General features: G+C 37.2%; 5 protein-coding genes and 1 non-coding gene across 10 annotated transcripts; 3 read left to right on the top strand and 3 right to left on the bottom strand.

Annotated features, from left to right (window-relative positions):
* Window positions 1-120: 120 nt before the first annotated feature.
* On the bottom strand, window positions 121-223 carry LOC148787273 (small nucleolar RNA snoR109). The gene has a single exon (XR_016067109.1). It is a non-coding gene; the product is annotated as a small nucleolar RNA snoR109 (small nucleolar RNA).
* A 646-nt stretch (window positions 224-869) lies between these two features.
* Window positions 870-3,321, bottom strand: LOC105168019 (phosphoribosylglycinamide formyltransferase, chloroplastic). 2 transcript variants are annotated; one of them, XM_011087925.3, is made up of 5 exons: window positions 2,871-3,321; window positions 2,527-2,638; window positions 1,866-2,042; window positions 1,517-1,661; window positions 870-1,332 (listed from the first exon to the last, which is right to left on the bottom strand). In XM_011087925.3, exons 1-5 carry the CDS (start codon window positions 3,238-3,240, stop codon window positions 1,219-1,221), a joined length of 918 nt encoding a protein of 305 aa, XP_011086227.1. In that variant the 5' UTR covers window positions 3,241-3,321; the 3' UTR covers window positions 870-1,218. The 2 variants fall into 2 exon arrangements, with proteins under 2 accessions (XP_011086227.1, XP_011086228.1); XM_011087926.3 differs by having other exon boundaries at window positions 1,535-1,661; window positions 2,871-3,320.
* Window positions 3,322-3,600: 279 nt separating this feature from the next.
* LOC105168018 (uncharacterized) lies at window positions 3,601-5,548 on the top strand. The gene is made up of 3 exons (XM_011087924.3): window positions 3,601-4,106; window positions 4,702-4,860; window positions 5,001-5,548. Exons 1-3 carry the CDS (start codon window positions 3,771-3,773, stop codon window positions 5,136-5,138), a joined length of 633 nt encoding a protein of 210 aa, XP_011086226.1. The 5' UTR covers window positions 3,601-3,770; the 3' UTR covers window positions 5,139-5,548.
* A 601-nt stretch (window positions 5,549-6,149) lies between these two features.
* On the top strand, window positions 6,150-8,004 carry LOC105168016 (mediator of RNA polymerase II transcription subunit 11). 3 transcript variants are annotated; one of them, XM_020695586.2, is made up of 4 exons: window positions 6,178-6,362; window positions 6,478-6,594; window positions 6,774-6,968; window positions 7,867-8,004. In XM_020695586.2, exons 1-3 carry the CDS (start codon window positions 6,309-6,311, stop codon window positions 6,948-6,950), a joined length of 348 nt encoding a protein of 115 aa, XP_020551245.1. In that variant the 5' UTR covers window positions 6,178-6,308; the 3' UTR covers window positions 6,951-6,968; window positions 7,867-8,004. The 3 variants fall into 3 exon arrangements, with proteins under 3 accessions (XP_011086224.1, XP_020551245.1, XP_011086223.1); XM_011087922.3 differs by lacking the exon at window positions 7,867-8,004 and having other exon boundaries at window positions 6,150-6,362; window positions 6,783-7,261; XM_011087921.3 differs by lacking the exon at window positions 7,867-8,004 and having other exon boundaries at window positions 6,774-7,261.
* On the bottom strand, window positions 7,592-9,494 carry LOC105168017 (serine/threonine/tyrosine-protein kinase HT1). Its single transcript, XM_011087923.3, has 3 exons — window positions 9,078-9,494; window positions 8,510-8,965; window positions 7,592-8,121 (listed from the first exon to the last, which is right to left on the bottom strand). The coding sequence occupies exons 1-3, from the start codon at window positions 9,492-9,494 to the stop codon at window positions 7,873-7,875; spliced, it is 1,122 nt and encodes a 373-aa protein (XP_011086225.1). The 3' UTR covers window positions 7,592-7,872.
* Window positions 9,495-12,822: 3,328 nt separating this feature from the next.
* Window positions 12,823-15,695, top strand: LOC105168015 (protein SHOU4-like). 2 transcript variants are annotated; one of them, XM_011087918.3, is made up of 4 exons: window positions 12,823-13,681; window positions 14,085-14,129; window positions 14,691-14,902; window positions 15,198-15,695. In XM_011087918.3, exons 1-4 carry the CDS (start codon window positions 12,947-12,949, stop codon window positions 15,388-15,390), a joined length of 1,185 nt encoding a protein of 394 aa, XP_011086220.1. In that variant the 5' UTR covers window positions 12,823-12,946; the 3' UTR covers window positions 15,391-15,695. The 2 variants fall into 2 exon arrangements, with proteins under 2 accessions (XP_011086220.1, XP_011086219.1); XM_011087917.3 differs by having other exon boundaries at window positions 12,824-13,681; window positions 14,085-14,240.
* Window positions 15,696-15,876: the final 181 nt, after the last annotated feature.

Below are 15,876 nucleotides of genomic sequence, written 5' to 3'. Positions count from 1 at the left end.
TTATCTCAGAGAAGGGCCTCTCAGAATGGCTGAATCTCCTGCCATTTCACTCCTCTCACACAAATCAAAAACAATGTAAGCAAAAAACTAGTAAAACTATAGTTTTCAGAAAGTAGAAAGGAATGTGAGAAGTTCGGTAAGCAGATATGTCGACGATTGGGATTGAGAAATCCCAAGAAAACAACCGGCCAGTAAACTTCTCCGCTGAATATGGCTACAGCCGTTTTTGGCAAGTCAAGATCAAGGGTACTGCTTTTTCACCCTTCCTTGGAGTACATGTAGCCTTTCTCCATCAATTTGCAATAGAAATGCACACAACAAAACACAAAATACAAAACACAAAACACAGACGAAATCAAAAGGTAATATGAAATTGAGGAGATGACAGAGTGATAATGGCATTGGCAGGGCAAGTCTGAGAGAAAGAGGGTATTTATTGTTGTTGAATACCGGAAAACCCTAGATTTTGGTGGCAGGCTTTTGAATGGGCCAGAACAGTCTCGTGGGCTTAGGATGACCGTTTGTTGGGCCTATCGCCTATTCTCCCTTCTTCATGCAATTCGGCTTTCTTCCATCCCCGTTTAGAATGAATTGGAATAGGAAGCATCATAAATCTGACAGGTCCTGCCTTTTTTCTTTTTATGTTATTTATTTTTAAATTTTAAAACAGCAATTAAAGTAAAAATATATTTATTCATTCATATTCTTCTTGAAAATATATTGATCCAACACTGCAGTGCATTATGAAACATAATCTCATTAACTAATCCAAATATATTTTCACTTTAAACAAAAATATATACAAAATTGAAAACACTTAAGTTTCTGTTGAAATCTGAAAATGAAACATAAACAAACAGGTCGCAACGCAATTTAACTTTTTTGCTACATATATCAGCTCAAGCGGGATGAAAATGGAGATAATATCACAAACACCTCTGCATAAATACATTAGTCACTCAAGGAGACAATACATGTTTAGCTCCCAAAATCCCTGATATCTTTTAGCATCATAATGGAGCAAAAAGCAGTAAAACTAGTTAAGGCCTCGACTTGACGTAAATGGCATACAAAAGCCGCCAATATTTCACACTCATCTGATGTAAAAAGCGCATCAATTTTGCGGGAATGATGAACTGAAGAGTCTGAGCCCCCCTGCCAAAATTTTTGACTCAACACTCAAGGTGATGCTATATTGTGCTATGCAGTTGTGGTGTGCTAAAAAAGATCATTGGGGTCTTCTTTGCTTCGGATGAGAGGAACACCGTCTTCTCGCCAGGTGATCCGCTCTTCACATAACGCTGCCACTACTTCTATGTACAATTTATGCTCCTGATCAAAACCAAGTGAGCATGTCAAGATAAAAACAATACAGAATCAGCCAAAACATGTTTCTTTAATTATCAAGTGACAAAGTTTGTTCACGTTTAGTATTCTTCAAAACAGGTTAATACTGGATACAAACAGTTAGATATGTAAGAGCCGAAATTGAATCTTTGCGAAATAAATAATTCACCCAGTAAGAATGAAAGACCTCGTGAAGAACCCTTGCAGCTAGCTCCTCAGCCGTGTCGTTAGCCAGCACAGGAACGACCCGTTGAGCAAGGATACGACCCGTATCATACTGCTCATCAACATAATGTATTGTAGGGCCAGAATACCTACATTAACAACAAAGGAATTTATTATAAGATACACGTTTATATATAGGAAAACTGAAGATTAAAGACGTCCTTATTTAGAAATTAGAGATAGCTAAACTTATAATTTTCACAGAATTTTATCACCATAGAATTCTAGTCCCCTGCAATTAAGAAGTTGGGCAGCCAATGGAAGATTTGAGGAGTCTTCATATAATTTTATACCTTGCCCCAGAAGCAATGACTGCTTTATGCACCTTCATACCATAATAACCTTTCCCACCAAATGCCGGAAGAAGTGACGGATGAATGTTCAATATGGATTTTGGGTAAGCCTGAACCAACTGAACTGGAATAAGTTTGAGATAACCAGCTAAAAGAATGAAGTCAACCTTGTAGGATCTGCATGTAAGATAGTATAACGTTGATGTTTCATTATCATAGTAAATCAGCAATAGATAGAAGGAAATACAACAGAACATGTTATACTGCTGAAATTTTGGATAGTACAAGGATCTTTCAGATTCTAATGAAGGTTTGAGCAACATATTAGAATTCTCATCATGTGTTTCAAGTAACATTTCCTCCAAACAAAATTTGATATCCAGAATCTATAGAATAAACAAAACTTAGCAGGATCGACATTTACCTTATAATCACTTTCTTTCCTTTCACTTTGAGCATGAAACAGGAAAAAATGAACTATGAATTAGCGTGAGGCTAGATGATCTATAAGTAGGAGCATCGGTCACAATTCACAAAGCTCCTTAGAACCCCAGATGGAATATCCAATGGAAAGTTGAACAGAATTAGGACGTATAAACATCTAAAACGCTCAACACACATTACATCAGTGTTCATAGCTTCCAATGAGATGAAGTCTGACCTAAGTGTAATTACAAGATCTTCGGCCGATAAAACATCTTGCCCATCTTTCCTCCTAGGAAAAACAACAACAGGAATCCCCTTATCCCGCGCATACTCTGCGCCCCCACAATCTGCATCATATGCAACCATTGGATTGCACAACTGGAGTCAGTAAATCAGAAAGATACCAATCAATTCATGATATATACATTCTAGTTGTCAGGAAACACTAACTTAGTCTTCACAAAACCATTAATAGAATCAAGAATTTTAATTACACACTAGAAACACACATCACTGGTAATTAATTCAATCCACTAGAAGAAAAAACAGATAAATACAGAAATTTAAATGAAATAGTACCATGTTTACTGGCTACCAAAACAACAACATCGCCATGAACAGACCCATTAAGAGTTGCCTCATAAATCGACCTAAAATTGGAGCCTCCACCTGATACAAAAACCGCCAGATTTTTCCGTCTAAGTTTCGGTTTTGGCTTCTCTTCTTCAACATCGGAAACCCCTTGGCGATCCATTATCTCAACGCTATTTCGACACTGTATGTTCCTCTTGGAGAGTAAAGTGTGTGAAGAAGAATAATGAATTCTCAGAGAAAGCCGCGTTGGAGTTCGAATCTTGGGCAGCACAGAAACCAAATGGTTTTCGGGGATCTGAATACAAGGAACTGATGAATGAAGAGAAGGGCGAAGAGCAACAGCTTGGGTTTCCATTGCAGCTCAAAATTAGCAGAAATTGTATGTAATGTGTATGGAGTTGGGGGGGTTTCATACTAATTTAGACAAAGTGGGTTTATAAATAGGTATTTTATTTGCGAAAAGAAAATAAAAAGAAACTTAGAGATAATAATTATTCTTATTTTAATTTAAGTGTAATAAATCAATAAACTTAAATTTTTTATATAAGTTTACAACAATAATCATTTTATTCACAAAAGTATTATGTTAGCATGAAATTTTTGTTTTTATTTATAATATTAATTTAAAATATAAAATATTATTTATTGTATAGAAAGAGAGACAGCTTATCACATTATTAAAAAAAGAAAATACGGAAGACAGTGAATAAAGGGAGACGATTACATACATACGGCGGCCGTATAGTCGCAAAACACTTCCCACTTACAACCAATCAGATTTAATACATACGCAGCGAGAGCGTCGTTATTTGATATTTCCCTCTAAAACCAGTCAGGAAAAGCGCCACCGAGAATCACTACCACCGCCGCCACTTTTTATCAAATATGGAGGGAGTAGGGGCCAGGCTCGGGAGGTCATCGACCCGTTACGGCCCCACCACCGTTTTCACCGGTCCGGTTCGAAGGTGGAAGAAGAAGTGGGTTCACGTGCCGCCGCCTAATTCCAACCACCACCATCACACCGCAGCTAATGGAACCGTTAACGCAAGTAATGGCTCCTCTCATCTCTTGCTCTACAAGTGGACGCCCATGGCTCCCACCCAACCAAAAGATAGTAGCCACAACGATAGTAACGGTGGTAGTGATGACGCCAAGATCTCCAATAAAGACGACGGTGTCGCGGCAGAGGAGCTTCCAAAGAAGAAATTCAAGTATATTCCGGTATTATTCCGTAACATGACTTGATTACAATTTCGTTAATTCGTGTCGTGGTACCCGTTGCAAATGGATTCACCTGTATGCGGTGGATGTGGATTTGTTGTGTGGACGAGTTAAATCGAAGTGGAGATATCTACTTGACTGGGAAATATTCATGAATTCCTCAGTGGGTTTCTCTGTGGCTTAGGGCTTTTGAATGTTTGGTTGTTTAGGGTTTTTGATTTTGTATAGATTCGGAATTTTAGGGATCGATTTAAATTCATTGACTGAATTTTTGGCAGTTTGACTATGTGTCTTAACTCGGAAAATTTCCCTTTTTCTTTTTCAAAATTTTCAATTTTCTTCGTTATTTGCTGATTTCAGATGGTAATTTGTTTGGTATTCTGTTATTATTTTGATCACTTTCTCATCCCCAACTCTTAGCTTTTGTAGTTGAAGCTGTCAATGGTGTTGAACTAAGAATCTCAATTTTCCCCCTTCTTGAATACTTCCTCTGTTTTCTGGTAGTAAAAACTTGCTTTGTTTTGCACCAATGCTAAATCCTGGATTCCAAGATTTCTTTACATTTTATCTTCTGTTTTCTGGAATGATTTGATAGATCATTGTGCTCGAAGAACAAAAAAATGAGTCCTCAGAGCAGTTGGAGGATGAAAACGAGCCAATTGAAACTGAGGGAAACACAGTGGAGGCATCCTCGAAACGTGATGGATACGACGGAAAGCCCGACATCAATGATGTACCCATGGACGAAAACCAGGTGATTAGCATGCATGTTCTTTTCTCTTCTGCACTTGTTGTTCAATTGGCACAATACGGGCAATGGTGTATTGGTGAGATATTACTTGTTGAAATAGCTGTAGAAGTTGAGTGAACTTGTCAGTTGGATTCTTGTGTCAGGCTACAGAGAAGAATCCTGTAAAACGGCAGGATCTCAATGAAAGCACCTTGGATTTGAGTTTGGGGTTGAAGGCTCATGATGGTGAAAAGGAATCGAAATCAAAGGCGAACAAATTTAAAGACGGTCAAGCACAGTAAATGAGCAGCATGCTCGTGGGATCGTGTGCGTTGCTTGATTCAAGCTAAAGACTATGAGGACCGTTTGGCCACCCAAGAACACGGGTGCTCAAGACGAGTAATTCGAAGCAACTTGTGGCTGTAATTTTAGGTTTCATTTTGCAGCATCCCCTGTTGGAAGTGATTGCCATTTGTATGATGTCATCTCCTCGGGGATGACATCAATATTTTTTACTCTAATGATAGATTAAAATTTTCATAGTAATATTAAGTTGTTTATTGTGTAATGAAAACTACCACGAGCTCGACTGTAAATGATTCCAGTCCAGCAGTTAGGCCGCTAGATTTCCTTCTTTTCTTATGTACTCAAACATTATGCACTTGATTGCTCCTCTGTGGAGTAGATGAGAAAAGTCTTTTTGATGACATAATTTGATGCTTTTAGCTCTTGTTTTCTTTTCTTTTTAGGTAACAATAAATTGCATATTAATGATAAAATAGTACAAGTACATGATACATCAATCATCCAGCCAAACTATTCTGAATTCTCCATATCCTAACTACTGCAACCATAGCAATGTTCTGCTTCTCATCACAAAGGAATTTATTCCATTTGCGTGCATAGCCACCACCTCTGGATACCTTCAAAACCCCTGCTATTGCTTTCTTGCCAGATATGATGAATGAAGCTGTCTGCATGCTGCATCAACCCAGTGCTCGCTTTGCAGCCCCCATAATACACCTTGAGACCAATTAGCATAAAGCCACAACAATCTCACCTGCCTGCTGCAATATGTGATTCATACATTTAGAACAAATTTGAAGGTTTATCTATTTTATAATCAAAGAGGAATTAATAACTATATTCTCCTATTTTTTTAATTATTAATTGTGTCGACTTCTTAAATTATAATTATTTTGCACTTTATGATGAGTTAATTTAAGTTCATAAAATGATTAAAAAAAATTTCACTTTGTATTGACAAATATTAATTTAATATCTTATTTTATACATTTAACAAAAATTTCCTGGTAAGTATTAAAATTTCGGACCATTCCTTCAATAATTTCTAGGGCTTATTTAGTTAGCCATCTGAAAATATTCTACGGGGTTAAAGCGGAAAAACCCACATTTCTGAAAGCGACGACGTTTATAGGAGCAAACTGCCGTCGCCGGTGACATAAGCGTGCATGGATCGGCAGAGCCAGACCACTTCATTGCAACGACTGCAAAACGTCGAAAAGGTAATTTCTTCATACCTCTGAGTAACTATTATGACAAACTTTTTACCTAGTACATTTCGTGAATTGAAGTCAGTAGTTCCGATTACGTATGAAGTTTACGGTCTTGTATTGCCAGAAAATTGTAAGGGTGTTGGAGCTAGCTGGTTCGGTGATGGATGAAATGGCAAACCCTAGTGGGCCCAGAAAGGATCTTGTTAACAGCCATTGCACTGAGTTCATGCAATTAGTGAAGGTTCAATTTTTCACTTTTTTCCTTCTTTTCCAAGTTGATCGTGTTTGACTTTTTCCCTTAGGCAATTTTTCCGATTCTTCGATTAGAGTATGTAAATGGAGAAATTTTGGGCTTTTTCATTTTTTATGATTTTGGGGTTAGGAATCTGAGGGAGGTTCTCATTTGATTCGTTTAAATAGGATACTCAGATGACGCTGCGGGAGGAAATTAAAAGCGCCTGTGATTATCGTCCGTTTGAGAAGTGCGACTATGCTCCTCGAATATCGAATGAGATTTCGTGCAAGAAACTGGAACACGTCATTGCACAGTTGGATGAGATGAAACAATCGATTGAGGAATATGGCGATGCAGCTTGAGGTTACACATTGTGAATTGTAAGTATGCTTGCACAATGTCTTAAACCTTTTGGTGAAATTTAGGATTTTGGATGCTTGTCTCGTGTTTCGACAGCATTGATCCGTGGAGATGTAAGTTACTAAGTTCTGTTGAATTTGGGAAACATGTAAAAATCTGGAAACAGGCTAAGTTTTCAGGGAATTTGAATATGTAATAACATGCATGTTCTACTGAAGTGGAGTGTGTTCATAGTTTGTAGCAGATGGCATCACAAATTCACATGAAAACTGTTTTTACTCAGAGATTATTCATGAATCTTCTCTGTTTTTAATTGTTCTATGTTCTTCTTCGTATATCCTTCTCCCACATTCAAGAATTTCATTACATTTTCATATGTCTTTCTCAGTTTCCTTGCATTTTTATCATATGATCAGAGCTAATATTAGAGATTTACACTGGAACTAGAGGTAGCGGATATCATCTTATGAACCCATCCTAATGAATCTTGATCCGTATGATTGAAGAATATAGTAATACAACTGATAGGTCCAGCCTCTTTATTGCCCTAATCTCGCTGGCTTTTCTCATAATACTGTTTGCTTGCCACAGTAAATTTATTCTGGGGAAGGGAAGCTAAAATAGGGAAACATGTAAACTCTGATGAAAGCCACATTAACAAGAATTTGTGCACTAAAAATAACAAGCATTGGCAACATACACTGTTAACTACTTGGTTCTCTTGCTTACAGCATCAGTAATTAGTAATGTTCCGATGAATTGCTCATGCCACAAGCTCTAATTGTCAAGAGATGCCAGTGAGCTGGCTTGGTCGGAAACTGCTAAAACACTTGTTATATACATATTTGAAATGATAAATCTATCAACTTTGCTTAAGTTGAACAAGAGCAGAATACAGTAATAGTACCATATGTCTAGGTGGAGTCAGGCATGTACAGGTATGGATGAACTCATGGATACACAACCTTTTAAGCGTTCAATAATGGCGTTTCGACTGACAAGCGGTGAGTGGAGAGTTAGAGGGAGTCCCTCCTTTACGCACTCATCATATTTTTCTAGTGCACATACGATTTCACTGAAATCTGGACGCTTGGAAGGGTTTGTTGCCCAGCAGCGCTTTATGAGGTGAGCAAGTGCAGGTTGACAGCTTGCTGGTAATGGCGGTCGCTCGTTCTGCAAAAAGGTTGAGGAAGATGAGACAATTATGTAAGCTTTGTTTAAGTATTTCATAGATTTGTTTGTAGAACTGAACTATTTATCAGCAGATAACTGGAGAATTGGTCGAAATTGGTGCATCCTGTGTTCAATTTCTCTTTATGTCAGTCTTAAAGGAATATTACTCGCATTCAGTCTAAATCTTACTGACACTAGAAATTCCTCTGCATTACCACTTTTAATAACTAAATGTAGCAGAACTCAGCTTAAAGCGTACAATACTCATAAACCAGATACCTATGTTGTCTAACTAGAAGAACATCTAGGTCACAACATACCCCTCTTCATCTAGAAAGCAAAAAATGCAAAAATCTATAGAACATCAAATGGAATTTACAAATCTAACCTTTTCGGCCACAGCAAAAGCAGCTTGCACCGGAGTCATTCCTTGAAAAGGAAGCAAAGCTGTGGTAAGTTCCCATAGCACAATCCCAAAACTATACACATCAACTTTCCGAGTGCAAGGTTTCTCCTTGATCATCTCTGGTGCCATCCAACGGTAAGTCCCCTTGTTTCCTTTTGTTTCCCGGCACTGCGTCTCCAAACAAGATGTGCCAAAATCTGCAACCTTAACTCGCATCTCATCATTTAAAAGCAGATTGTTTGATTTCAGGTCTCTGTGAATCACCCCTTGTGAATGAAGATACTCCATTCCACGTGATATATCGAGAGCTAACCTTAAAATTGTCTCAGTCGAAAGGGAATACGGCTCTTTCTTGTTGAGATACATCCTTAGAGTCCCTTGTGACATGTACTCTGTAATAATACAGTATACTGGAGGCTTCTTACAAGCAGCAATAAACTGCAGATAAGGAATAGGCAACTCTGTAAGAAACTTTACCAACTAATCAGATGATATCTTGTATTAACACAAAAGTTGTTACTAGTACTCGAAGACTACAAGGAAACCTAACCTGAACTATATTGGGATGATATAGACGCGAAAGCAGGGCAACCTCTCTCTTAAATTGCTGCTCAAGCAAAGATCTGGTTTCTTCCTTATGAGTTGGAATCCTGACCATTTTCACTGCAACTGCTCTCTGCTTGTAGATTCCTCTGTAGATTCTACTATGTGCTCCAGAAGCAAACTTGTTGCCTATGAACAACTGGGAAAGATCGGCTGTCCACTCCTCTCGTTCCTCGTTAGATGCTTCCCAAGTTTCAACATTCTCGGATTCCAAAATCATGGACCATGATTCTAAACTGTCGAATCTCTTCCTCTCCATGTTGTCTGTGTCGATGTTTAACTGGCTTCTTGAAGATGAAGGAATTGACAAAGATTTGCTCTTTGTCTTCCGCAGGCGGAACGGGTTGAAACATGATGTAGCCATTTAAGAAGTTTGAGTCTTTCTTCAGCTTTCTGGATTGGGAACTGTCAAAACACACTATCACGAGGCATTCTCCTTCTGAAGGTGTGCATTGATTTCAGGAAGTGCATGAACTGATTCAAAAACATGAGTTCGAGCAAAAAACACAGGGAAATTATTATGGGGTTTCATTTATCAGTCGATGGCAGCTCCGTGTTCAAGAACTTCTGGATGTTCAGAAGAGAAACCCTATGACAACCCCACAACAGACTTTGGACAGAAAAACAAAGATTTCATGAGAACATCAGAAGCAGCTAAGAATTTTCACGGCGATCGTGAAATCAAAGATTTCATGGAATGAAGGGGTTGAAAAACAAAAGTAAAAATGCAGATTCTGCAGAAAGGAAGAGGGATTTTGTGTGTTGGGCTGGCATATAACCAGAATAGACGTAAAGTAGTTTGTTTGGCAGAAGAAGATGAACTCAAAGCAGAGTTTTCAGGGGTGTCCCGTGAATTCTTGTTTCTAAAGTATAGTTTCTCTCTCTCTCTCACACTGTGTGTGTAGAGAGAGAGAGAGGGAGAGGGAGAGAGAGAGAGAGAAAGAGCGAGCGAGCTGTAATTTCCAAAAGGGAATCATCTCTCCAGTTTTCCTGAGTTGATTTTAGAGGCCACAGCTTCAAAAGTTAGAGCACTTTATGCTCCAGACCACATTGGATTTCAGACATTTACATATGGGGAGAAGTGCTAGTAATTACACCCTTAATTAAATTCGAAAATGCTGAATTCTTCTACAGTGTCTGAGCAAATTGCAAGAACCATACGTGGCTCACTGGTTTCACGAATAAAGTTGTAGGATGACTTTAATAGGATTGTGGGTGTCTTGCATTTTTCTCTTTCACACAACGCTTTATCTCATGTTGCATGATTGATCTTCCTCACAGGATTGATGGTAATGAATTATTCGTCCAAAGTTGGGAACAAAACACTTTGCGTAATAGTCCAATGGCATCTGAGTCTTTCCTTAAACAGTTTGATCCATTACTTTAATGAATTAAGACATGATAAAGGAAAGTATACGAGACTGCACTAACGACTTTTGCTTTATCAATTCAAATAGTTATAATAATGTGGAATCCTGATTTATCCAGGACCCCAAGTGATCCCGAGTGTAGTCCGACCGAGTGTTGGGAATTTAAGAAAAGAAATTAATCATTAAGTTCGTTGGGTGGTTCTTAACGAGAACCTTTAACTGCCTAATTCAATTCTTGAGATAACAAAAGATGTACCATTACCTACAATAATTATTGGGTATTTATAGAGCCATATTTTTGTAGGGGTATGAATCCACGTGGAGTGATCTCGATATCTTTGGTCAGTTGGGAAACCTAACTTAGCTAAAAAAACACTCGAATTTTAGTGTTTTTTGGATATTTTGGTCTTTTTGCAGGGTTGACAGATATATCCAATTAATGATCGATTACAATTTGTTATTGTTAAAGTTTGGATTGAATTTAACTAGATTTAAGTTAGATGTGTAATAAAGTTGAGAATATTTGTCATGCGATTAATACATAAATTATAATTATATAATAATGATTGATTGAGCGCAATGCATTCAAAATTTTCCATCATAATCTATGTTAAAACTTAAAAGTGTAACGGCGTGAGGAGGGCACTGACAATGGGAGCAAGTTGGTTGTGTATTGTCTTTGTCAACATATTGGAGTGGGTTTGACCCAACTCCGCCATGCAATCCAAGTTAGGCCTCTCCAGTGTCAGGCCCAGGCCCTATTTAATTTATTTCTTGGGCTTGATTAATTACTAGAGTTGAAGATGTCACGGGAGTTTTGTGATTGAATGGAAAGCAGTGCAGCAGAGGAGGGTGTGGGCTGTGTCTGTGTCTGTGTCTGTGTTGCCCTCTCTCACCCTTTCTACCTTCTGTTTTAATTTATCTAAATTCGATTTTTAAGGCATATTATTGTAGTTAGGTTTACCCTTATAAAATTCTTTTTTATGTAAAATCATGCATTGACTTTTTATGTTTTTTAATTACAATTTGGACCTTCTATTTTAATGAAAATAATTTATTGTTGGCCATCAAATAATAACTTATCTAATGATTTATTAATATAATTATTGTGAACTTATTAAATTTTTAAATAATAAGTTGGAGAAAATAGTTTGAATAAAAAAAATAGAGCAAAATATTTAAATAAAAAATTTCTAAAATAAGAGTATAAATTAAGAAATAAATATCGAAGAATGGAGTATATAAAACTCCTTAATTTCATTTAGGCATTTTTTTATTCGAAATTTTTTACAAGTTCAATAAATTAATGACAATCATGATGCCAAATCATTAATCAAATTATTATCTGTACTTTTATATAATTGAATATCACCATTTTGTTGTCGTCAAACCTTTATTTCTCTTTTTTTAAATAATTTCTCATAACTTTCTTTTACTTTTTAATATTTTTTATTTATCCAATTAAAATATATATTTCTAAAATCATAAGTAATTTCTAAAAAGTTTAATTAATTGTACACAAACATGTGAATAAATGTCTAATGATAATTTTTTTCAATTAAAAATAATAATTATTTTCTAAGGTAATGTATGGGACCAAATTGCAACAAAAAAATGGAAAGTGAAGCACTAAAATAATTTTTTATTTAAAAAAAAAGTTTGATGTATAAAGATTAATAAAAAATTTTACAAAATTTGTTAAAATTAATAAAAAAAAGTTGAATCAAAATTCATATTTACATCCAATTGTCTTATTACTTATTTATTACAGGTTAAACAAATTTTTCTAACCAAAATAATGTTGTAGGCCATAGGAGTAAAGATGTATAAATATAATTTAGCCAGAAAATATTTATTGATCTGCAATATGTTAGAAATGATAATATCGATTTTTATTTAATTCTCTTTTACTATTGGGTGGATTTTGACGAATTGAGAGATATAATAATAAAACAAAATCAAAGGTTAAAGGTCCTAAATATACAAAAAATTTACAGATAATACACAAAAATTCAGGGGAAAAGAAAAGGACAATGTAATTATTCATAAAGTTTATATTATATTAATATTTTTATATATGATACATTTAAATATGTAGTATCATATTATAGGAATATGGGGCTCCACAGAATATATCTAACGTATCTACACTATTAATAAAGAATGAGGGGCTTTTAGATTATATTTTTATATTGTTTTATTATAACACGTTTCTCAATTTACATCCCAAATAACTACCCACGTTGTATATATTTATTAATTTTATAATAATAAAATTTTAATGTTTTAAATTAGGTTTATTTATTAAAAAGAAAAAAGAAATAGAAAATGATGCGATTTGGAGGAATGAAAGGAACAGTAGGATCTCACTCTCACTCTCCGCTGAAAAACCTCCAACTCCAATCTCCCAACAAAATTCAGACTCACCGAGAACGAAGAACCCACAATGGGAACACGAACCGGGTCACACCAGTTAAGCAGCGGCCTCATGGTTTCGGGTCGACCCGATCATCTCCTCAAAGAACGCCAGCCTACAATGGCCTCGCGCTCCGTTATCTACACTGGCGGTGATGTCAAGAATTCCGGCGACATTGGAAAAATGTATGGGATCGATGCTTCTAGTGACCTACCCAAACTCCAATCCCGCCTGCAAACCGGATCTGCTAGATCCGGCTCCAATTCCGGCCCACTGGGTCCGAAATCCACGAACTCAGGACCCATGAATAAGAAGTCCTCCTCCTCCTCCTCCTCTTTCTCTGGGCCGATGACGCCTATTCAACCCACTGGCCTCATTACTTCTGGTGCGCTGGGCGCATGTTCGAGCCGACGGTCCGGCCAGCTAGATGAGACATCGGCGCCTAGCTCATTCAAAAAGGCTGTTTATGGCTCTGCTGTTACGAGCATAGGGGAAGAGATAAAATTAGGTTTTAGGGTTTCACGGGTGGCTATGTGGGTGTTTTTGGTTGTGGCGGTAACGGGCTTGGTCGTTGGGGCTTTTTTCATGGCCGCCGTGAAGAAGGCGGTCATTCTGGTGGTGGTGGTTGCGGTTTTAGTCCCTACCGTGGTGATTTTAGTATGGAATTACGCGTACAGAGAGCACGGGATTTTGGGGTTCTTGAGGAAATGCCCTGATGCTAAGTTTAAGGATGCTGTTGATGGACAGTACCTCAAGGTCACTGGGGTAATTTCTCATGGCCCCATTCGTGTGTTTATCGGGTTGAACAATGTCAATGTGGAAAAAGCATTTGGCTATTTTGGTATTATTATTGATTGAGCTCATGTGTATGCTGTTCTTGTGGTAGTGGTGCGGAACTTCTCTTTTCCTTTATTCATGTTCATTGGACAATATTGACTATTTGGTATCTTTCTAGCACATTTTGAGAATGAAAATGCAGGATTCGTACGTGCAGCCCAGAAAACTCTTCATTTCAATAGCTTCTTGTTGCCTGTGAATAAAATGCTTGCAATGGTTGCTCCACCTCAGTCATGCAATAGTGAATGCAGTCAATTATGGTAGTTTCTTTAAACTACTTGTAGTTCTGATGTTGCTTGTACTTACGTTAGTGTTTTATTGTCTTGTGTAGGTCGTTACTTGTGGCAGCATACCTCTTGAAACTTCATTTCAGAAGGTACCAAGATGCGTATATGTTTCATCCGAGCTATATGAATACAGAGGTTGTGCTGGAAAGCCAGCAAATTCTAAACACCATTTTTTCTCTTGGGCATGCAGTCATTCAGAGGTCTGTTTTCTAGTTGTGAATCTTGTTTGAATTATATTGGAGAGTATGCAACTTCATGCGACCGTAAATCATCAATTGCATCTGGAAAGGTGGACCTTGCAACCTCATGTTGAAGACACGGACATTTATTTATCCGACGTAAATGTCCAACATGTAAAACCTGTTGTGATTATACCACTATAATCCAGGGTACCAGGGCCAAGTACTAGGAGAATTAATGTTACTCCTAGGCTCCTAGCATCCAATATTGCAATTGTTCAGTGGTTATCATTATGCGGATGTGGGTGCAACTCATTATGTTATCATATGCTAGAATATATTGGTTTTTACTTGGATTTCTATGGCAATAATTTGCTGGGGGATCGTGGCTGTGTTTTATGTTTTGAAATATTGAAACGGATAACCAGTCCCTTAATGTAATTTAACTGCCTTTTCTTCTTATGTTAACAGAAGTATGTGGCCGACTTTTATATATCAGACTGTCAGTCTGGTTCAAGGGCTCTTGTAAAAACAGGCTATGGTGCTAAAGTTGCAGCATTTGTCAGACCAACAGTAGTCATTGATGTCACTAAGGGTAACAAAGGATTATCTCCAAATCTTTTGAGCTGGCTTTCTGAACGAGGTTTGTCAAGTGACGACCGTTTAATGCGCCTTAAAGAAGGGTAAGATATTGTTTGGCATGTAAAGAATCGTACAACATTCCACCATTTTGGAATACAAGCTGATGTTTATAGTATAATATAAATACTCGAATGCCTTGTGTATCCAGGAGATAGAATAAGACGAGTAAAATGCTATAAGAAATTGTCCTTTCACATACAGCAAAAACTGAAAGCCACAACTTGAATCTGCTATCGATATGCAAGTATCTGGATTTCAATTCACAATCATAAACATGAAATTGTTCTTAGTTTCTTAATCCTTTCTGAGGTTGAGTATTTCAATGCTCTTTTGCAGTTATATTAAAGAAGGAAGCACCGTGAGTGTCATGGGTGTGGTTCAACGCCATGATATTGTACTCATGATTGTTCCGCCCACAGAGCCCGTCTCAACAGCCTGTCACTGGCGCTGTTGCCTTCTCCCCACATACATTCAAGGCCTTATTTTGACGTGCGATGAAAGTCAAAATGGTGATGTGATTCCTGTATAAATGCAAGAAAACCTTCCGTCTCACTTAACAAGCCCCAAGTAAACAGGCAACATGTGCCATAAAAAATAGAGTATGAACAGATTACTGTATATTGTTTCGTGATCGAAGAGCAAGATCTTGTAAAATATCCATGTTCTTGGTAGATATATAAGCATCACAGAAGTGCAAGGGGAAAAAGTTCCCCCCTCAAGTAGGCAGCATTTTGTCGTGCCAACTTATTCATTTATTTTTATTTACTTTTTGCTCTCGTTGTACAGAAGTTATCAGGGTTGCCTTTAAGTGATTACTCTGACTTGCATATACTACCCGTTGTTCTCTTTTTCCCTATCAATGCCAAAAGTTAACGTCAAGTCTTTGTCAAACGAGTGGTCCAGTGTGAGTCCGGCAAATCACCTTTTCAGATGGTTTTAGTTTGAAGTGCCCCGTATATTGAAGTTCAATAGATTTTATGTCATTATCTCGACTGCTTTGAAAATGCCATTGTTA

The sequence above is a fragment of the Sesamum indicum genome, linkage group LG8, assembly GCF_026168435.1.
Source record: "Sesamum indicum cultivar Baizhima isolate 11 linkage group LG8, ASM2616843v1, whole genome shotgun sequence".
NCBI lineage: Eukaryota > Viridiplantae > Streptophyta > Magnoliopsida > Lamiales > Pedaliaceae > Sesamum > Sesamum indicum.
Note: the sequence above shows the minus strand (reverse complement) of the source record. Positions and strands in the feature narration are given on the sequence as shown.